Source organism: Bufo gargarizans, chromosome 2, assembly GCF_014858855.1.
Source record: "Bufo gargarizans isolate SCDJY-AF-19 chromosome 2, ASM1485885v1, whole genome shotgun sequence".
Lineage (NCBI taxonomy): Eukaryota > Metazoa > Chordata > Amphibia > Anura > Bufonidae > Bufo > Bufo gargarizans.
In genome coordinates this window covers 66,469,818-66,492,108 of record NC_058081.1, presented here as the reverse complement: position 1 = coordinate 66,492,108, position 22,291 = coordinate 66,469,818, and the positions used below count along the sequence as shown (strand labels likewise).

Genomic DNA, 22,291 nt, shown 5'->3' with positions numbered 1-22,291 from the left:
TCAGTAGAGGGGAGACGCCCCACAAGACCATGGTGGCCAGCTACGAGCCTCCGCTGTCAGATGCCGTCCATGGCAGGGTCACTAGTTGTCGACCACCGTGTAGGTACGAGGCGCGGTCCTGACGATGGTGGAGGAAGGAGGTGACACGGTTTATTATGCAAACACAGATCATCCAAGAGGCTGTGACGACCGTCCTAGTTGGAGTGAGCGTCGTGTTGTCCTGTTTATGGTATAAATAAAGCTAATTGATAGGCGTGTTAGACATGCTGACACTTAGGATCCGATCCTGGGGGCAGCCGGGACCTAGAAGGATCAGCAGGACCTCCGGACCAAGCTGCTGCACAACTCTTTGCGATCTCTTCATTTAACTTTATTTATACTGCTCAAAGTGAACACCCCAGGCAGAAGTGATACTGCATTGTGCCTGGTGCAGAGCTTGAGGAGGCGGGGCATGACACATAGATTTAAAGAGCACCAGTGAGAGAGAGCTTTTGTTATGCCCCGCCTCTTTAGGCCCTGCACTAAGGATCACACACTAGATCAGTTTTGCCCGGAGCGTTCCTCTAAGACGTTGTCCTGCTGCCATTGGAACCACACTTAGAGCTGATTTGGGATGTGGGGGTCCTGGTCCCTAAGACTATTTGAGTAGGGGGATCCAACAGTGGGAACTGATGGAGGCTTCTCTGTTCAGGAATCCCATGGTGGCGGACCTGGCCAAGGGCAACCACTGCAGAGCAAACATCTGGCTGATCACCGCCGGGCCGACTTGTTCCAAAAAGGCTGAGCTTGACGAGACCTTTTTCTTAAAGGGAACCTATCAGCAGGATCAACTGTATAAAATGAGACATACTACCTGGTAGGGTTGTTTCTGCTGATTAAAATGATGCCAATTTTGTGAAAATCGTTTGTGGACTTCCCTCCCAAAAAATAAATGTATTCTTTATGCTAAATGAGAGATTCACTGGACCAAGGGGAGTGGCCAGCAGAGGGGATAGATCCCGCCCCTCAGTGTACCAAAGCCCTTAGTTACATACAGAATAAAAGTCTTATTTTCTTGGGAACGCCACAACTGATTTTCACAAGACCGGTCTCATTGTAATCGGCAGAATCAACCCCACTAGACAGTGTGTCTGGTTTAATAAGGTTGAAACTGCTGACAGATGCTCTTTAAATTAACTATAGCAGAAGGCCCCAAACGCCTCTAGTAGCCATCAGATTTTGACACTTGTGCTATACAGTATAGTGTTTATTTATCAGGGTAGTGCCCCTTTAAGGGTGGATGATGGTTTTGGCTCTGGTAACAGGAGCAGGGTGCACATGTGTGGCAGCGCCTGATATGACTGCTCCAGTCTGGGGACTGCTGATAAAGATATGTGCCCGGTCTCATACCACGTCCTAGAGATGTTCGCAGCTTGAGGGGTTGTCAGAGCTACTTCGTTATCTTCTGTAGATGTCTATGAAGCTCCTATTGTCTGGAATTGGATTCTAGAGTGGTCGAGCCAGACCGCCCATCCCCAAGGTGTATATTCTTGAGGTTCGGGAATTTCTTATCCCATGAGGTGGGTAGCCTCTGCGACTATAAAAGCTCTTATTGCCGGCCTGTAAGAAGAAGTAGTGTGAATAATCTGGAATTCTGGACAGCGAATACTCTGGATTGAATTATAGCCTCGTGAGAACCTGATTAGAAGATCCAAAAGTCAAATCCAATAAATATAAAATGTGGCAGCGCTGCTAGTTGTGAGAGTAGGCACGTGGAGAGTGCAAGGACAAGGAGCTTCACCATGATGTGTATTACACTGGGTGGTGCCGGCGCTTACACTGGACTGGGGTCTGGGCGGTGCCGGCGCTTACACTGGACTGGGGTCTGGGCGGTGCCGGCGCTTACACTGGACTGGGGGTCGTGAGAGTAGGCACGTGGAGAGCGCAAGGACAAGGAGCTTCACCATGATGTGTATTACACTGGGTGGTGCCAGCGCTTACACTGGACTGGGGTCTGGGCGGTGCCGGCGCCGGCATTTACAATGGACTGGGGGTCTGGGCGGTGCCGGCGCTTACAATGGACTGGGGGTCTGGGCGGTGCCGGCGCTTACACTGGACTGGGGTCTGGGCGGTGCCGGCGCCGGCATTTACACTGGACTTGGGTCTGGGCGGTGCCGGCGCTTACAATGGACTGGGGGTCTGGGCGGTGCCGGCGCTTACACTGGACTGGGGTCTGGGCGGTGCCGGCGCTTACACTGGACTAGGGTCTGGGCAGTGCCGGCATTATTTACACTGGACTGGTGTCTGGGCGGTGCCGGCATTATTTACACTGGACTGGTGTCTGGGCGGTGCCGGCATTATTTACACTGGACTGGTGTCTGGGCGGTGCCGGCATTATTTACACTGGACTGGTGTCTGGGCGGTGCCGGCATTATTTACACTGGACTGGTGTCTGGGCGGTGCCGGCATTATTTACACTGGACTGGTGTCTGGGCGGTGCCGGCATTATTTACACTGGACTGGTGTCTGGGCGGTGCCGGCATTATTTACACTGGACTGGTGTCTGGGCGGTGCCGGCATTATTTACACTGGACTGGTGTCTGGGCGGTGCCGGCATTATTTACACTGGACTGGTGTCTGGGCGGTGCCGGCATTATTTACACTGGACTGGTGTCTGGGCGGTGCCGGCATTATTTACACTGGACTGGTGTCTGGGCGGTGCCGGCATTATTTACACTGGACTGGTGTCTGGGCGGTGCCGGCATTATTTACACTGGACTGGTGTCTGGGCGGTGCCGGCATTATTTACACTGGACTGGTGTCTGGGCGGTGCCGGCATTATTTACACTGGACTGGTGTCTGGGCGGTGCCGGCATTATTTACACTGGACTGGTGTCTGGGCGGTGCCGGCATATTTACACTGGACTGGTGTCTGGGCGGTGCCGGCATTATTTACACTGGACTGGTGTCTGGGCGGTGCCGGCATTATTTACACTGGACTGGTGTCTGGGCGGTGCCGGCATTATTTACACTGGACTGGTGTCTGGGCGGTGCCGGCATTATTTACACTGGACTGGTGTCTGGGCGGTGCCGGCATTATTTACACTGGACTGGTGTCTGGGCGGTGCCGGCATTATTTACACTGGACTGGTGTCTGGGCGGTGCCGGCATTATTTACACTGGACTGGTGTCTGGGCGGTGCCGGCATTATTTACACTGGACTGGTGTCTGGGCGGTGCCGGCATTATTTACACTGGACTGGTGTCTGGGCGGTGCCGGCATTATTTACACTGGACTGGTGTCTGGCGGTGCCGGCATTATTTACACTGGACTGGTGTCTGGGCGGTGCCGGCATTATTTACACTGGACTGGTGTCTGGGCGGTGCCGGCATTATTTACACTGGACTGGTGTCTGGGCGGTGCCGGCATTATTTACACTGGACTGGGGTCTGGGCGGTGCCGGCGTTTACACTGGACTGGGCGGTGCCGGCGTTTACACTGGACTGGGCGGTGCCGGCGTTTACACTGGACTGGGGGTCTGGGCGGTGCCGGCGGTAATTACACTGGACTGGGGGTCTGGGCGGTGCCGGCGGTAATTACACTGGACTGGGGGTCTGGGCGGTGCCGGCGGTAATTACACTGGACTGGGGGTCTGGGCGGTGCCGGCGGTAATTACACTGGACTGGGGGTCTGGGCGGTGCCGGCGGTAATTACACTGGACTGGGGGTCTGGGCGGTGCCGGCGGTAATTACACTGGACTGGGGGTCTGGGCGGTGCCGGCGGTAATTACACTGGACTGGGGGTCTGGGCGGTGCCGGCGGTAATTACACTGGACTGGGGGTCTGGGCGGTGCCGGCGGTAATTACACTGGACTGGGGGTCTGGGCGGTGCCGGCGGTAATTACACTGGACTGGGGTCTGGGCGGTGCCGGCAGTAATTACACTGGACTGGGGGTCTGGGCGGTGCCGGCAGTAATTACACTGGACTGGGGGTCTGGGCGGTGCCGGCAGTAATTACACTGGACTGGGGGTCTGGGCGGTGCCGGCAGTAATTACACTGGACTGGGGGTCTGGGCGGTGCCGGCAGTAATTACACTGGACTGGGGGTCTGGGCGGTGCCGGCAGTAATTACACTGGACTGGGGGTCTGGGCGGTGCCGGCAGTAATTACACTGGACTGGGGGTCTGGGCGGTGCCGGCAGTAATTACACTGGACTGGGGGTCTGGGCGGTGCCGGCAGTAATTACACTGGACTGGGGGTCTGGGCGGTGCCGGCAGTAATTACACTGGACTGGGGGTCTGGGCGGTGCCGGCAGTAATTACACTGGACTGGGGGTCTGGGGCGGTGCCGGCAGTAATTACACTGGACTGGGGGTCTGGGCGGTGCCGGCAGTAATTACACTGGACTGGGGGTCTGGGCGGTGCCGGCAGTAATTACACTGGACTGGGGGTCTGGGCGGTGCCGGCAGTAATTACACTGGACTGGGGGTCTGGGCGGTGCCGGCAGTAATTACACTGGACTGGGGGTCTGGGCGGTGCCGGCAGTAATTACACTGGACTGGGGGTCTGGGCGGTGCCGGCAGTAATTACACTGGACTGGGGGTCTGGGCGGTGCCGGCAGTAATTACACTGGACTGGGGGTCTGGGCGGTGCCGGCAGTAATTACACTGGACTGGGGGTCTGGGCGGTGCCGGCAGTAATTACACTGGACTGGGGGTCTGGGCGGTGCCGGCAGTAATTACACTGGACTGGGGGTCTGGGCGGTGCCGGCAGTAATTACACTGGACTGGGGGGTCTGGGCGGTGCCGGCAGTAATTACACTGGACTGGGGGTCTGGGCGGTGCCGGCAGTAATTACACTGGACTGGGGGTCTGGGCGGTGCCGGCAGTAATTACACTGGACTGGGGGTCTGGGCGGTGCCGGCAGTAATTACACTGGACTGGGGGTCTGGGCGGTGCCGGCAGTAATTACACTGGACTGGGGGTCTGGGCGGTGCCGGCAGTAATTACACTGGACTGGGGGTCTGGGCGGTGCCGGCAGTATTACACTGGACTGGGGGTCTGGGCGGTGCCGGCAGTAATTACACTGGACTGGGGGTCTGGGCGGTGCCGGCAGTAATTACACTGGACTGGGGGTCTGGGCGGTGCCGGCAGTAATTACACTGGACTGGGGGTCTGGGCGGTGCCGGCAGTAATTACACTGGACTGGGGGTCTGGGCGGTGCCGGCAGTAATTACACTGGACTGGGGGTCTGGGCGGTGCCGGCAGTAATTACACTGGACTGGGGGTCTGGGCGGTGCCGGCAGTAATTACACTGGACTGGGGGTCTGGGCGGTGCCGGCAGTAATTACACTGGACTGGGGGTCTGGGCGGTGCCGGCAGTAATTACACTGGACTGGGGGTCTGGGCGGTGCCGGCAGTAATTACACTGGACTGGGGGTCTGGGCGGTGCCGGCAGTAATTACACTGGACTGGGGGTCTGGGCGGTGCCGGCAGTATTTACACTGGACTGGGGTCTGGGCGGTGCCGGCAGTATTTACACTGGACTGGGGTCTGTTACTAGGAGTGCTGTAGCTTATGGCATATAGTTACACATGGAAGTCAACGTTAACCCAGTATGCAGTAAGCTCCCTCTAGTGGTGACTACAGGCAACTAGAATTATATATATTTTTTTTTTTAAAGTATGTTGGCTTCAGACAAAAAAAAAAATCACTTGGACACCTTTTGGTTCATAATTCTGCCAATTTTAGGAGTCAAATTTTCTTTTTGGCCTGCATTTATGACTGTTAGTCCCCCTCCGTAAGACACGTGGATGCCATAGTGGGGACCACTACTCCATTACTCAGAGAACAGGTTCTACGCTGAAGGATTCGTCTTGACCACGTTACTTGGTTCCCTATGCATTTGAATGATGCCAGGTAATTCTACATTGCAGGGGTAACGGACGTAAACCTGTACAGATGTCTGAAGGGACAGCGGTCACTGGTGTTGTCATTTACATGCGGGGTGCCAGTAAAGCTCTGGGCATCAGAGTCTGGTCTCTGCAGGTGCTCTGGAGTCGCAGCGTCATTGAGGGGTGTAAAGGGGTCCTCTGGAACTTTAACCAATCCTTAGCATAGGTTAGAAATGTTTGACTGTTGGGGACCCATAGGCACCGCCACCAGTATAGACCATTCATTGTGTTTATTGATTAAGTCTAATAGGTTGGCACCGCACTGATCACCCAAAGAATAGGACCTCAGTCCCAGAGGACCCCTTGGAGTGCCGTGCATGTGTCCCCTGCGAGGGTATTGATACGCTACCAGCCCCTTTGTGAATACATGTCGATGCGGAAAGAGCCATCTTGTTTTCTCCATTAATGACCGTGCACTTTGTCTTTCTAGGTCCTACAAATATAGGTGGGGGGCGCCTGTCCTGATCCTAGAGGTCCTGCCCGCCCCCCACCATGGGCAACGCCGCTACGGCCAAGAAAGGTGGCGAGATTGAAAGTGGTGAGTACACCTTACATCTTTTAAGACCCAGCTGTTGCCTAGAAACGTCTGCTGTAGTTCTGCGGAAATGGCGTCCGTAGGTGTTTCCATCTGACCTTCTTAAGTGAACTTGTGTTGGTGGAAGGCGGTTTTGTGTGAAATCAAAGATCAGACTGTCTGTCTGGTACCCAGCTGTAGACCAAGCCCTCCATCGATGTATGGATCCACATGTTAAATAGTAATGATGACCTCAGGATAGATCATCATTATCCCATCGACTGGGTCTAGCGATTGATATACGGGGGTCCCAGGAGTCGGACCCCAACCGATCTGATATTGATGACCTATCCTCAGGATTTCCAGGATATGGCCCATGAGACCATTAGGTTGATCCATATACTAAGAACAGAAATGAATGTGCTTGTTACCAGTAGACCATCTCCTGCTTTCAAGGCCATCCTCGGTGTAACCTTGTCTATGTTTGGCCATGTTGACTGTACGTTTGGCTAATAATGTCTGTTTTTGGCCACGTGTGACTGTTTTACAGATGACACCAACTGGTGGAGAGGTACAGGGTTTTTTTTACACTTGTTTCGTGATCAGGTGCCTTTAAAGGGGGTTTTCCAGGATTTCCATATTGATGGCCTATTCTCAGGATCGGTCATCAATATGAGATTGGTGGGTGTCCGACTCCGGGCACCCTGGACCTCTGGTGAGCAACAACGCCCTATTGACTTGAATGGGACTGGGCTACGCCTAGGCCACGTGACTGATGAACGTGATGTCACTGACCTAGGAAGAGAGCACTACGGCCTCTGCATACATGGGATCAGTAGGGTGGCCATCAATAATAAATTCTTGGAAAGCCCCTTTAATCGGTCCCATACCACTACTTGCATGATGGTCAGACCAGGTGAGTTTTGTGCCGATCTTTCATTCCCCCCCCCCCCATCCATTAAAAAGTCCAAACCATTGGATTTTTTTCCTTAGTTCTAACATGGCCAATGCTAATTTACTGAGAGTTCCTCACCATTGGGTTTTACTTCAAGGGGTTGTCCTAGAATGAAAACGTATTACCTGTCCACAGACTCGGGGCTCATGCACATGGCCCTTGCCATTTTTGCCGTCCGCAAACTGCAGATCCACAAAACACGGATACCGGCCGTGGACGTTCCGCATTTTGTTGAATGTTACATCCTGGCCTCTGTTAGAACTGTCTGTTCTTGTCCCTAAAACGGACAAGAATAGGACATGTTCTAATTTTTTTTTCTGCAGGGCCGTGGAACGGACGTGTGGAAGCGGACAGCAGGCGGTGTACTGTCCGCATCTTTTGCAGCCCCATTGAAACTAATGGATCCGCATCCGATCCACAAAAATGTCAAAGCCACGGCCGTGTGCATGAGCCCTCAGGTATAAGCTCTAGGTTAGTGGGAGTCTGCCTGTTGGGAGTGCCGAAAACAGCCGCGTGCAACGCTCAACTAATCCTGCAGTACCATAGACTTAATTGGAGCATTAGTGCGCATGCGCGACTGCCGCTACTTGTCAATGGGAAACATGGGACACCTGTTCTCATGATCATGGCGGTCCCAGCAATCAGAGACCCGCCAGTCGGACACCAGACGTTCTGGGCTCGCCACCACTATCAAACCTACAGCAACCAATCAGAAGGTAGTTTAATTTCCAGGGTAGATTAGGAAATAAAAGCCGAGCTCCGATTGGTTGCGATTTTCTTTTCTGACCACAGCATGTCCTGAGCTCCCGTGCAAAAGGACGGTGTCTGGTGCACCTTGTGTGCGATGTCCCCACGAGGAGGGTCCAGTTTTAGTATGTGCGGGTGGCACTTACTGCGCCCTCGCTGCCTGCCATTCACGTTCCTTTGCGTGGGAGTTGGGGGAGCTGCCCATCTTGAGCGGTTAAGGTTCCATGCCAGCCATCGGGTCTGGGGAGTAATTGAGAGCGGCAGGCAGGATTTATGGTTAGGGTGCCGGAATGTAATGGGTTAAAAGCGGGGCCACTCAATGTAAGGTCCAGACGTTTAAAGGTGAAGGGGAGGAAAATAAAACAGCCAGGTCCTGCGTCAGGAATGGGTTAATGGCGTTACGCAGCAGGTCACTTGTAATGAGCTTTTATCCCGGGTTAATCCCCTTTAGCGGTTATAAATAGCTAGCCCGTCCCCTCATAACAGGGTCAGCGGTGGGCTGTTGCGTCTCTTCCTGCCCCCCCCCCCTCTTCTTTCTCCCACCTCCTGTCCAGTGCTCTGCAGAGCGTTGCACCCAGTGCCAGCGGATGCTCCGTCTCTGTAGCTGATGCTCTCCTCCACCGCGGGCATCTTTCGGCGCTGGAAACTTGCCACGACGCTCGGCTGCTCGACCCCTGCCCTGGATCGAGAGAGCTGGGATCAATACGGTACTGCTCAAGCTTTAGGTGGAGGACCGGTCACTATGGGGGTCCTCTACAGCACAGGCCATGCTGAGGGGGTAGTATTGTGGCACATCCTTTAGTCTCTGGTCTTGAACAATGGGGTGGTCTCAGCCGTTACTAAGAAGGTCCATGGGTTGTAAGGATTATATGGGTCAGGATAGATCGTATATTTCAGAATGCAGGCCGACATTGCAGAGGACGCCCTGTGTGCCCTTCCTGCAGCCGAGCATGCAGGTGTTCTTCCGAGTGTGCGTGGGCTCTCAATAAGGAGGGGGATAAGCCACTTTAAGACGCCTGTAGCGGTGATGACTTGTGCCTCTGTCGGGCAGAATTGATGCACATTGGATGGTCGATCAGAGTTCTCTGACTCCATTTATGGTCGGGGATTCCTAGCTCTTTTTTTTTTCTGGGGGGGGGGGGGGGGGGAGATCAGCAGATTTCTGCACTCATAGCCAGACCCTGTAGTATATTATAATCAGACATTGTCTGACAACATAATGCCCTGACACCTAAAGTGCTGATGTCTTCTCCTCAGGATTGGACATCAGTATTAGATCGCTGGGGGTCTGGAGGAGCTGCCCCCCCCCCGCTGATCCGCTGTTTGAAGGGGCCAGGGAGGAGCTGCAGTTTCTTCATTGTATACCAAGCACAGCGCCATACATTGTATAGTGGCCATGCTTGGTATTGCAGCTCAGTCCCATTTACTTGATGGCTAACCTTGGCACAACTCCCAGCATGCTTCATTTATTTCTATAGAGTTCTGAGAGCAGCCAAGAAAGCGGGGCATCGTGGGAGTTGTAGTTTTACCACAGCTGGAGTGCCAAGGTTAGCCATCGCTGGCCTAGTGGCAGGGCCTCTTCATACAGTTGATGGGCAGGGGCACTGGGAGTTGGACCCCCAACAATCGGATATGATGACCTGTCCTGAGGATAGGTCGTTAACATTTAAGTCTCGGCGGGGGGCATTCCTGTTAACTTGGCAACTCCATGAGAGGGCAGATGGGCATCTGCCAGGCTCCTGGTGCCATGTATCTCCTCCAGTGGTTAAAGGTTAGGTCATCAGCATCTGATCGGTGGGGCTCGGACACCTTGGACCCCCGGCGATCGGCTGTTTGAGAAGGCAGCGACACTGACAGCAGCACAGCGGCCTTCTCTCTGATTTTTCTAGGTCAGTAACGACACGTCCATCGGTCAGATGGCCTAGGAGCTGCTCATCGCCATTCAAGTGAATGGCGCTGAGCTGCGATACCAAACTCGGCCACTATACAATGTACGGCGCTGTGCTCGGTGAGCAGGGAGAAGGCAGCAGCGCTCACAGCCTTCTCAAACTGCTGATCAGTGGGGGCCCCAGGTGTCGGACCCCACACCAATCAGATATTGATGACCTATCCAGAGGAATCTTGGAAAACCCTATGTCCGATCCTTGTCCTTAGCCTCCCCCTAACATCTGGTGACTGGAGGGTCCCTTACAATGGTTGATACTGGCCTCTCTTCCTCCTTGTCTAGGGCCCACGTACTTGTGCATTTCTGGGGTGATCACTTTTAATTTGCAGCGTGTGACTGGCCATGGACACTGTCATTGTCAGCCAAGGTGTACCGTGTTTTTGGCCCATGCTTGTAATTCGTAAGTTTCATTTTTGGATCAGGCTCAGGCTACTTTCACACTAGCGTTCGGGCGGATCCGTTCTGAACGGATCCGCCCATAATAATGCAGACGGAGGCTCCGTTCAGAACGGATCCGTCTGCATTATATTGGCATATAAAAGCTAAGTGTGAAAATAGCCTGGGACGGATCCGTCCAGACTTTCAATGTAAAGTCAATGGGGGACGGATCCGCTTGAAGATTGAGCCACATTGTGGCATCTTCAAACGGATCCGTCCCCATTGACTTACATTGTAAGTCTGGACGGATCCGCACGCCTCCGCACGGCCAGGCGGACACCCGAACGCTGCAAGCAGCGTTCAGCTGTCCGCCTGTCCGTGCGGAGGCGAGCGGAGCGGAGGCTGAACGCCGCCAGACTGATGCAGTCTGAGCGGATCCGCCTCCATTCAGACTGCATCAGGGCTGGACGGCTGCGTTCGGGTCCGCTCGTGAGCTCCTTCAAACGGAGCTCACGAACGGAAACCCGAACGCTAGTGTGAAAGCAGCCTCACCTGGTGCCCCTGTGGGACACGTCCATAAAGCTGTTTGCTTGCGTCCTGGTGGCAGGTAGACAGACATACAAGACCTCTGTAAGATGCGGACCCAGCAGATGGTATGTGCAGAAGTCAGGGCGCCCTGCTTCTATCTACTGGTAGAGGGTCTGCCTGAGGGTGTAGGGCCCCTTGCAGGACTGAAGGCTGAGGACAACCTGTAGACAGGCCCAGGTTCACCTCCGAGCGGGCACTGATAAATCTGAATGACGGGGTGTGTTTTTTTTTTTAATTTTTTTTTATTATTACCCTGCCCCACCTACCTGGTGAATTCATTTTATAGAGGAAATTAATAGAATAAGGTGAGGTTTGTCCTGGGGGTGAAGGGGTTAAGCCATCCGGTTGGTGCCAGGGGCTCTGCGTGTCCCGTGTGCGGCTCCGTCACTAGAGTCTGAGGAATGTCAAGGATTTTCCGTGTAATGTAAACTTCCCAATAATCCCAGGAATAGGGGGCAGCGGCTGCAAGACACATTGTACTTGTAGATGGCGTGCCCCCCCCCCCCTGCAACAATGGGTTTTAGGGAATCGGGGGGGCTGGATATATATTCTGTATGTGGTTGAGGTGCCTCATGTTCTCATGTCAGATCCCATATCTTTATGGGGTTGTTTGGAAAATCAGACAGCCCTCGGGATCAGCCCGTAATAAGGAACTGGCAAGTACTCACCTTGTACATGCCGCCACCGCGGTTCTCCCAGCTGGGCTCTATCAATTCGGCTGCCTCAGTGATGTCACATGGACAACACGTGATCACTGCAGCCAATCACTGGACTCTTTGGTGCACTGCTGAGGTCAGTGATTGGCTGCAGTGGTCACACGTTGTTGACGTGTCGTCACCTCTGCAGCCAAGCAGATAGAGCCTGGCTGGGAGAACTGGATCTGCCAGGTAAGTACTTGCCAGTTCTTTATTGCAGGCTGATCCTCAGAGTTGTCCCGTTTTCTTCCTGAAACTAGACAACCCCTTCAAGGCTGTGACCCAGTTGCCACTTAAAGGGGTTGTCCTGTCCGTATATTGGTCCCCGCTGTTCTGAGGCAGGATCGGCGTTCTCTCATTACAGCGTGGTGTTGGCCACAAGCAATGGCGCGGTCACAGCTTCTGTGCGTCGCGGGGAATTTATACTCATTTTAGTAAATACTTGATTCCCTATGAAATAACCATTCCGGAGCGTTTCTATCCAGTTTGCAGTTGGTGTCGCATCCGCATTTTTTTGCAGACCCGTTGACTTCGATGGGTCTGTGGTCTGCCCTTTGCAGACAGCGTCTCTCTTTTTGTAAAACGGACACGCGGAGGCTAAAAACCCACAGATCATCCGTGTGCTTTTAACATCCGTGTGCCCACAAGGTGTGGACAACAGACCCATTAAAAACAATGGGTCCATAAATAACGTGCAGACGGCACACTGTCTGCATCCGTATTTTTGGGATCCACGATTTGTGGACTGCAAAATGGATACAGTCATGAACGTGGGACCTCAGGCTGTTCCTCTGCTAATCTTCCTGGAAATGTACGGCTAGATGGAAAACAAGGTGTTCTCATTCCCCTTGTCGAGGGCCGTGTCCCTATTCCTACACAGCACTGATTGGACAATGTCATACATTTCCAGGGGGAGTAACAGGGGGACACAATGCAGATCTACAGAATTATTTCATGGCGAGTACAGGCATTTACTAAAACGGAAGAGGATCACAGGAAAAGAGGCAGGATTGGAAGCGACAAGACATCACCTATGCTGTGCGCTGTATGGCTTCTTTCTGCTGTGCTGGGCGGCCGGATTTCTGTGATCCTGGGCAAGGGTGGCAGGCGGGCAGTGTGGGCATGTCGTAATCTGCAGGATAATACGAGGAACGAAATAGAGGAAGGCACAGGGCTGTTTGTGTGTACACAGTGCCTGACCTCTGCGCGGTAGATTACAGTTAACGCCAGCTATAAATCAAGCAGTCTCCCTCTGACAGCGCGCTGCTCGCCGGTAAGGTTGGAAATTTCCACAGGTAAGAGCTCCTCTAGGTGGCGCTGTGGTACCGGTGCAATACACTCAGTTCTGTACAATGTGCACATTGTAAGGGGTTCTCCCACCTCAGGCAATGACATTTATCATGAAGAAGAAAGTCCATACAAGACACTTACTAATGTATTGTGATCATGCATTACAGTGGCAGTGGTCGTACCTGCTGATGTCCAGGGTTACGACCACCGCCAGAGCAGATACGAGGTGGCATGGGCTGCGCATGGGTGCCTCTGTGCGCTCCCACAGTCCCAACCACCACAGAGGCCCGCGCTTTTACCTATAGTGTGCAAGCATGACCACCACTGCTGGATTGCAGGGTGGTCGTAACCATCGAAACAAACAGTGTATTATGTAATGGGAAAATGAATCCAGCCAGCAAAGGAAGCAATATGGAGAATCACAATACATTAGTAAGTGCCTTGTATTCACTTTCTCTACATGATAAATGCCACTTGGTGAAGTCAGACGACCCCTTTAATCCAGAAAAGCCCTTGGACATCCCAATAACATAATGAAGGAGGCCCTTTAACCCCACTTTCCCCATGTCATGCTTACTGGAGTCCAAGAAGCTGATATTTGAGGTCCCATCTGGCCTCCGAGGAGGGACCCCTACCTATCTGACCTATCCTAGAGATATACCATCAGTGTCCTAGATGGGCTAACCCCTCTAAGGGGACTGTTTTAGTCCCTTTTAATTTATGTTCACTTTAAGTTGGGGCCCGCAGCACAGCAAGGATTGATGGGAGTTGTAGTTTCACAACAGCTGGTGTGCGGCAGGTTGCAGAGCGCTTCATTACAGGGTGATCGCCCATAGGTGGCAGCGGAGGGCTGTATTACTGATTTACACAATGATAGACTTCCGAAAAGAAATTCCCCTCCTAGGGTACCGCCACACGGGACTGCTCCGCCGTGGAGTTCATGGGGTAAATGCGGCAGGTTTCACCCTCGGAACAGTAAAGCTTGAAATCCGCAGCATAAATTGATATGCGGAGGATGTTACGTACACGCTGCAAGTCATGTGCGAAGTCCACATAGGGAATTTTCTGCAGCATGTGGATGAGATATTTATTTTTATTTTTTTGTATTTTAATGTATTTTTTATTTCCTGATACTGTACCACACTGGGTTTTCTGCACGCAATTTACATGGAAAATCCCCAACATATCCGCAAAGAATGGCCGTAACCACAGGGTTCACAGGAGATGTAAAATGTAGATTTTTCTGCAAACCCTCAGCGACTCTCCATGGGTTACGCGTGGATTTCACCCTTTGCAGCGCAGCCTAAAACGGACATATTGTAAATTAAAACCCGTACATTCTGTGGATGAGATTCAGTGAAATCCCATCAACTTGCTGCTTCTGTGAAAAGCTGTGGGATTTTTCACATTACTGAAAATCCACAGCATTTCCGCCACGTGTGGACTTCATGAAAAGATGCAGGCTTAGGGCCCATTCACACGTCCGTATGTGTTTTGCGGACCCACAAATTGCGGATCTGCAAAACACGGACACCGGCAATGTGTGTTTCGCATTTTGCGGAACCGCACATCGTCGGCACTTTCATAGAAAATGCATTTTCTTGTCCGCAATTGCGGACAAGAATAGGATATGTTCTATTTTTGTGCGGCTCTGGAAATGCCGATGCAGACAGCAGATTCCGGCCCCATTGAAATTAAATTGGTCCTCACCTGTTCCGCAAAATGGCAGAACGGATGCGGACCCGTTTTGCGGACGTGTGACAATGGACCCTTAGAGATGACAGTACAGGTAAGTAAACGGATCCATCATGCAGATCTTGTGCGCTCAAATCTTGTCACTGGTGGTGACTAAAGGGGTTGCCCCATCTGGTGTTTCCGCGGGATAGCCAGCAAGTATCCGGTAGGGGTTGGTGCCACCTCTGGGAACTGCTCGTATGTCATGAATGGGGCCCCGTCTCAGTGAATGGTGAGGTGGCGGAGCATGTGTGGTTCTCTCCATTCCCTCTGTGGGGCTTCCGAAAGCACTTATGTGGCTATAAGTGGAAGAGAATGACATTTCCCATGGCGCAAGAGTCACGGCCCCACGTCGGACATTGTCCGATACCCTTTCAGGCTGTATAGCTCAGTTACATCTATAAATGACAACCCTGAAAGTGAATCGGGGAACCAGAAGAAACAAACTCTGGACCACCAGGAAAGGTCCAATGTGACCCCTTCTTACACTACTAATTTGCCCAAGAGGGGCTCCCAGTGCACCTTAAGACAACATCCTCACCTTACGATTTCCTTCTGGCTGGATGTAAAGGAACGCTTACTTATCTAGTGACTCTGAGCAAGTGTGAAGCAGAGGCGTGCCTGGAGTCAAAGTGAAAACCTGCCATAGCCCTTTGTTCTGCATAAGCTAAAGGCAAAGGCTACGCGGTGACTTTGGTCACGTGACGCCAAGGACGCAAGGTCGCGTTGCCAGTCGTGATTGTCAACGTGCGCAAGTTCTTACAGGATCGCAACGTGTCAGTGGTGAAAGATCCAAAACTCTTGGATTTTTGCTTGCAGATCGAGCACGCCCAGTGCTTCTTCAATCAAAGCCGATGAGACGGACCAAGGGGGTGGAGTACAGCCCCGTTCTGCAGATAGATGTCCATTGTGGGAAAACTCCTTAAAGGGAGTCTGTCCGCTCCGAAACACTCCCCAAACTACGGTCAGGGGTGTATAGTGTATGTGACGCTGAGGCTGATTATGTAATTTTTATCTTCGTACTCTCTTAGATTCTGACGCCGCGCTCCATCAAACCAGCAGTAAAATGCATTGAGAGGAGTCCGGTGCCCACACACATAATGGAGAGGACTCAAAGAGGAGTCCCGTCATGCATCTTACTGCTGGTTTATGGGAGCAGAGCATTGGAATGCAAATGATTGTGAAGCCCATAATCCGCCTCAGCATTGCTTACATTGTAGTTTGGAGGGCGTTTTGGAGCTGACTGTTTCCTTTTAAATGTACCATAATGTAACTACGTCATGGGTTGCCCATGCATTAAAGGGGTATTGCTGTAATTTCAAGTTATCCCTTATCCACAGGCAGGGATGGCTAACATCCGGCACTCCAGCTGTGCTGAAACTACGACTCCCAGCATGCTCCATTCATTTGTATGAAGCTCTGACAATAGCCAAGCAAGTATGCATCTTGGGAGTTGTAGTTTTACCACAGCTGGAGTGCCGGAGGTTAGCCATCGCAGGGATAGGGGATAACTATATTAGATTGTGGGGGTCCCATCAATTATGAGGAGGTGGCCCGGTTCCCTTCAGGGACTCCCAAAACAAACTGCCATTGGTTGGTCATAGCCACTGCTCAGTTATCTATGGTAGTCCCATAGGATCCTCAACAATCTAATAGGTACCCCATATCCTGCCCCCTATAGGGGATAACTTGAAATTACCAAAATACTCCTTTTAAGACAATGTGGCATTGAGTGATGGCATGGGAGCCAACGATGATTGACAGCTGAGCACCTTCTATAATGGCCAGGATCAGAGAAACCTCTATTCTAGGCCGTTTAACCCTTTAGCTTCTCCAGTCAATAGTGGGGCACTGCTGTAATCAAAATCTCACCCAGAATTGATATGAACATATTATTTATACCCGGCGGGTGCATGGCATAAAACAAAAAGGAAAGGAAAAATAAAAACTATGGATTTGCCTTTTTTTTCCATGAAAAACAAATTATAAAACTTACTCGAGATTTTGTGTGACCCAAAACTGTAGCAATAAAAACTACAACCCATCCACCGTTAAACAGGCCCCCCTAAATTAAAAAGTTCAGTCTTGTAGAATGCAGCGAGAAAAAAATACTCTGCCCCAGTACAGGGCGGTAGTGATAAAACTCCTCCTTGACCTGCAGGAAAGTGGTCATACCTGTTGTGTATCCAAAGGACACCTCCCGTGTGTCCTCCATATAAATGATGGGTTATGGTTATATGATGTGTACGTGCTTGTTCACTTGTGCAAAGACAGGGCCATTGTGACATTGAGAAGGTCATCAGAAGGTCCCATGTCAGCCCGTCGTCCCCTCCAATTTGACCTGGGGGTCATATCTGGAGACCGTGCCATGTGTTCTATATAGAAGGTGCGGTACCTGAGCTGTATACCACCTGAAGTGGGCAAACATAGCGGGGTAATAAAACATGATGACATAAGCTGCGGCAGATATGAATTCATCCCCCAACCTGTGCATGGCAGCGCCAGAGTCTACTCACCTTTTGGAAAGAACAGTGTCGTTGGAGAACCCAAGCCTCAACGATGCCACACGACCGCCGACCAAGAAGCCATAGACCACTGCTGTCTAATCCAGTGTAGTCATTATGTGAATACACTGAGGTCCTCACATGCGTGTCTGTGTGTAGAACATGTAGTACCAGGCGGTACAGGGAGATAAGAAAGCAGACACCTGGCAGGGAGACAGCTGGCGGACCCTGGTCAATCCAAATACTCAGCTCAAGTGCACTTTCTTCATCTGATTTCTTATATTTTTTTCCTCGGTCACTGATTTGTGCAGCTCTTCAGCTGTTGCAGGACTACAACTCCAAGCATACCCTGAGAGGCGCCTGATGTTGTAGTTTCACAATTGTCACCAGCTGGAGGCTTAGCTTTGCTTCTACATCCATCTCCCCTTCTCTTGCGACCATGCCTAAGACTTCTGCTGTCACACCTCACTTCCTATACATACATCTGGCTCCATTGGACCCCAGAGTCCTGTGCTTTTCTATCTGCATATGATGGAGATTCTGCTGGTTCCTCTCCCTTGACCGATTTGGACCTCCATCTACTGTGTGATGCCACCCTTCTTTACTTTCCTGGCAAGCACTCTTCTTTCTGCAAGTATGGTCCTTCCCTCCTTCATAACCAAGACTGACCATTCCTCTTCTTCTCGCTTCCTCTATTCATGGTGATTATTATTTATTTTTTTATCCTGACAATCCCTGACCTTTTGTCTTCTTCTTCATCTTTGACCAGCTCTTTCCCCCTCCAGTCTCCATACCTCTGTCCAGTCGTTGGCCACTCACCTTCTCTCTGTCTTCATTCACCTCTTTGCTTCTTCAAGTTGTCTCTCCCTCCTCTCTCTCTCTCTCTTTCCCAGGTCCTTCTCCTCTGCCCATTCTCCTCCCCTTTGTTTTTATCAGGACTGCCCCTCCACCCCCTGTCAACAGGAGAGACCTGCAGCCAGCTGATAAGAGGGCAAGCACTCTCTCGCTCTCTTTGCCTGGCACTCTGGTAGCACACTCTCTGAGCGGCAGTGGGTCTGTCTCTCCCCGTCCTGCCTTGTCTCCTCCTTAGTGCATTGCTCCTATATCGCTCACTTTGCCCTGCAGCTTCTTCATTGAAGTGCCCTCCCTCCCTACCTCTCCCGAATTCTTGACATGATCTCTCTCTCTTCGTTCTCTCTTACTTGCTGTCCTTTTCTTCATTAACTTACTTTAAATTCCTTCCACCATGTCTGCCCACCACATCCCTCTCTTTAGACCCCTCTCCACCATCCTTCCCCAGCTCCCCGTTTTCTAACAAGTCTTCTTGCTCTACTGCTTTACCTGAGAACCCGTCTCCCCGTCTGTCTACCTTTTCCTCCCTCTCGTCTGGATGTCGGGGCACCTGTACTAGTCCTCGCTTGAGTTGTGGCCCACCAAGATGTCGGCTTTGCAGAAGTTGGAGAGCTTTGCCTCGCGGGTCTTCAGCCGTGGACCCCGCAGTCCAGCTTCGGGGAGGGATCCGGCGCCCCCCAGCGGTCCTCAGCCTCCCAGCCTGCCTAGCAACGTACTGAGCTGGGATCGGGAGAGTGAGTTTTCGCGATTCTCTGCGGGGTAGGGAGCCACCATTGACCGTGCAGTGCGCTTCTTGTAGAGTTTTGGAGCTTACTTCTTGTTTTTTATTTTATTTGCATAATGCTCTGCAATGCTCTGTCTGGAGTGCTAGGCTCTAATGTTCTGCTTCTGGCAGCATGATACAGTTTTAATCACTTGTGACAGTCTGCGGAGTGCTTGGTGCACGCTTGTGTCATGCAATGTATATTGTCCTAGCATGCCTGCAGCTCAAGTACGCAATGCTCTGCATGCCGCTGTTATCTCACCCTCTTAATGTTTGGTTAAAATAACTTTTTCCGCTTGTGCAATGCTCTGCAATCTGCTGTCACACACTGCTCTGCGATGCTCTGTAGCTTAATCTTTCATTGCAGCTTCCTGTATTGCTCCACTAGGGTCTGTGACCAGTGTCGTGGTGTCACCCTTCGCAGCGAGTGCTGCACACTGGAGTAGTGCAAACGGGAATGCCTTCATGTTACCTCGTAATACCCACTCACGCCCTGACCCTGGACGGGCACAGCTGCCTTAACCGGTTTGCCTGTGTCGCTGCAAGGTGTGGCTCCAGCCTGTATGGATGGCTCTAAGGTTATGTAATGCAGTTGCTTAATATAGCGTTACCATCTTGCTGCTAGTATGAACAGGGCCCGGGTTGTCAGAGCTGCATGCCCCATGTTGGCACGCTCAATGAAGTTTGTATCACTGCAGGGGTTAAGTGGCTACAAAGCCAGCGTCACCTTGTAGGACCTTGTGGAAGGAATTTATAGAAGGTTCTTATCTCCAGGTACAAGGAGCCCAGGCTCTTTTAGCTTATGCCAGGGGCGGACATGTTTCTGGAGCCAAATAGACCCTTCCGGTAGCGCCTCAGATTTGATGAAGTGGTTGGCAGTATGACTTCCATAGACATCAGCAGATGGCAACCCAGAAAAGTTAGGTGAACGTCAATTTTGAAGAAGGTGTGTAGAGACTTAGGCTATAGACTGCAATAGAAATAATCCTCCAAAGCTCCAGAATCTAGAGGAAGGCTCAGCGCCATTTACTAAGGAACAGTGCAGAGGAACTGGGCAAAGCTGTAGGATGCTTAAAAGGGTGGTCTCACCATGAGAGACACATAGGCAGAAGACTGTTAGTCAGAATGGAGAGTCACCATAGCTGGTCCATCCATGGCTTTCATTTGAATGGCTGACGTGTAATACTACATTTCGCCTGCAGAGGTCGCTGGGCATCTCCTAACTGTCCTGAAAATGCTCAGTCGGGCCTTGGCATAAATTGAGGACCCAAACATATTACTGTACGGGTGTTCCTCTAATTCTTCAGCCTATACATCCTGGGGACCCACACAGAGCCTAGAAGAACAGAACTGTATAGCTATAACCAAAGATATTGGTGCGGGTCCCATATCTGGGACCTCTACCTATGTAGAGTGTGGATCCTTTGACCCTCCTGGTGAGTTGACCACCACATCCAGGCGGAGAATCGATGGAGAGATGGTTGAACATTAATTTCTATGAGCGTTACAAAATCAGGCATGGCTCCCCTTCCCCCTTCTGGAATCAGCGGCGGGACACCAGACCGGCGATCACCCATTTTTCACGTAGGCACGGGTTCCAGAAGCGAGACCCACATCTGTCAGACGTTCATGGTATATCCTGTGGATGTCCAATATGGGCCTCTCTCTTATTTGGCTTGATTCAGTCCTAGAGACCATTAGTCCTGATGGTGATTTTGGAAGTGTTGATGAACGCTCCAGTCAGAAGCCATACTATTCCCCATGATGGACTCTCAGATATTGATCAGATCGGGGATGTCACACTATATTCACATTTCGGAATGTCTATGCGCTGAACCTCCGGTGATTTCTCCGGCATCCCCCTCACTGAGTTCAGGTATGATGTTGTGCAGATGAAGATGTCTCGTTTGCGGGTGCCATGTTTTTCTTGTACATCTTCTGTCAGGCTGTGGACATCTTTGCACAATCTGCTTACACTTATCTTCTTTCAGGCCTCTCACAGTGGGTTCTGCACAATGTGAATGTATTGGTTGCCTAGCAACGACACAACTTCCTGCCCGGGTGTCTTTAATAGTGTATGTTACCATGTGTAATGAAGTGGGCACAGGATGTGCAGTATATTTTCTACTGCCATGCTGTACATCTCCAGGAGCTGTGTGTGCAGGGAAGCCGTACTAGACCGGTGCTGCGGCCCAGACATTCTCTGTGTCGGCGAGATCATAGTGATGGCCCATCCTAGAAATATAACTTGGGGATACCTCGTTAGGGTATGGGTACACACGGCATAAATGCTGTGGATGCCAACTTATGCTGCTGCAAAGCAGTGGGAGACCGAACATGATTCTGGCAGCGATGCCACCATAACAACCAGCGTATTATTTTTTGCAATAGACTTAGTCATACCTGCTGTGGATGTTCTGTTGCATGTGGCCATATCCTTAAAGGGGTCGTCTAGGAGTATAATTTTTTATTTTATTTTTTGTGTGTGTAAAAACAACGCCACTTTTGCCCATGGACTGTGTTGGGCTTTCCCCTTATGACTTGTAGCTATAGATTTCATGGACGCTTTTGGTCAGGTTTGATCAGACAGCTGCCCGCAGCTTGCTAATGGATGAGTTTCCCTGGTGCTCATGTAGTTGGATGTTGTCACCTGCAGAGGGAGCTAGTGCTGCTGTCCAGGGAGAGGAGGGTCCCCTGCGAGGGGTCAGGCATAGAGATATTTTTCTTTGCCGAGGCCAAAGTCCCTATAACAGTGCCTGTCCTCTCTGGGGGAAAAAAACAACAACGAGGAATAGTCCGGGAGATCTGTGGTCAGAGGAGCGAGCGGCTGGTGCAGCATGTGGGCGGCCAGGAGGGTGTAGGGGTAGTAGTAGGTGTATGGCCGGGATCTGCCTACCGGTAGGGGCTGATCATGGCAGGTAGGACGTTAACCCTGTGAGTGTCAGGACCACCGTGTATGCGACTGTGCCCTCAATGCCCTGACTTTCTCTAATCTATATTTATCTTCTTGCAGTGAAAGAATTCCTGGCCAAAGCGAAAGAAGACTTCCTGAAGAAATGGGAAAACCCAGCGCAGGTAGCGGAGCGTTCATTGTACAGAATCCGGCTGGCGGTGCATTGTGAAGGGAGCAGCGGGCACAGCAGGGCTAAACAGAGCAGGCCATGGCTTACATGGTGGCACCGGTAACGGACAGTGTGGATAAGATGGATACATCGGCTGTATACTATGGTGCCCTTGGTGTAATCTAGTGACACCAGCAAAGTGGCATTCGTAATGTGGAGGCACTAGCAGGGTGCAGTGTGGATGGCATGGAGCAGGCAGGCTTAGGTTTGGTCAAAGCAATGGTATAACGAATGTGATGGCAAGGTACAGCTTTGGTAGGGTGCCGCTACAGCA

At 51.6% G+C, this 22,291-nt stretch overlaps 1 protein-coding gene across 4 annotated transcripts in view; it reads left to right on the top strand.

Moving 5' to 3' along the window:
* LOC122927350 (cAMP-dependent protein kinase catalytic subunit alpha) overlaps positions 1-22,291 on the top strand; it is a 41,950-nt gene that overhangs the window by 3,072 nt on the left and 16,587 nt on the right. For 2 of the 4 annotated variants that reach the window (XM_044279118.1, XM_044279119.1), the window contains exons 2-3: positions 6,361-6,468; positions 21,909-21,970. In XM_044279118.1, the coding sequence (XP_044135053.1) occupies positions 6,423-6,468; positions 21,909-21,970 (108 nt within the window). In that variant the 5' untranslated portion in view covers positions 6,361-6,422. Of the gene's footprint in view, positions 1-6,360; positions 6,469-18,277; positions 18,867-21,719; positions 21,814-21,908; positions 21,971-22,291 lie in introns of those variants that run through there. The other 2 variants (XM_044279117.1, XM_044279120.1) reach the window with 2 other exon arrangements.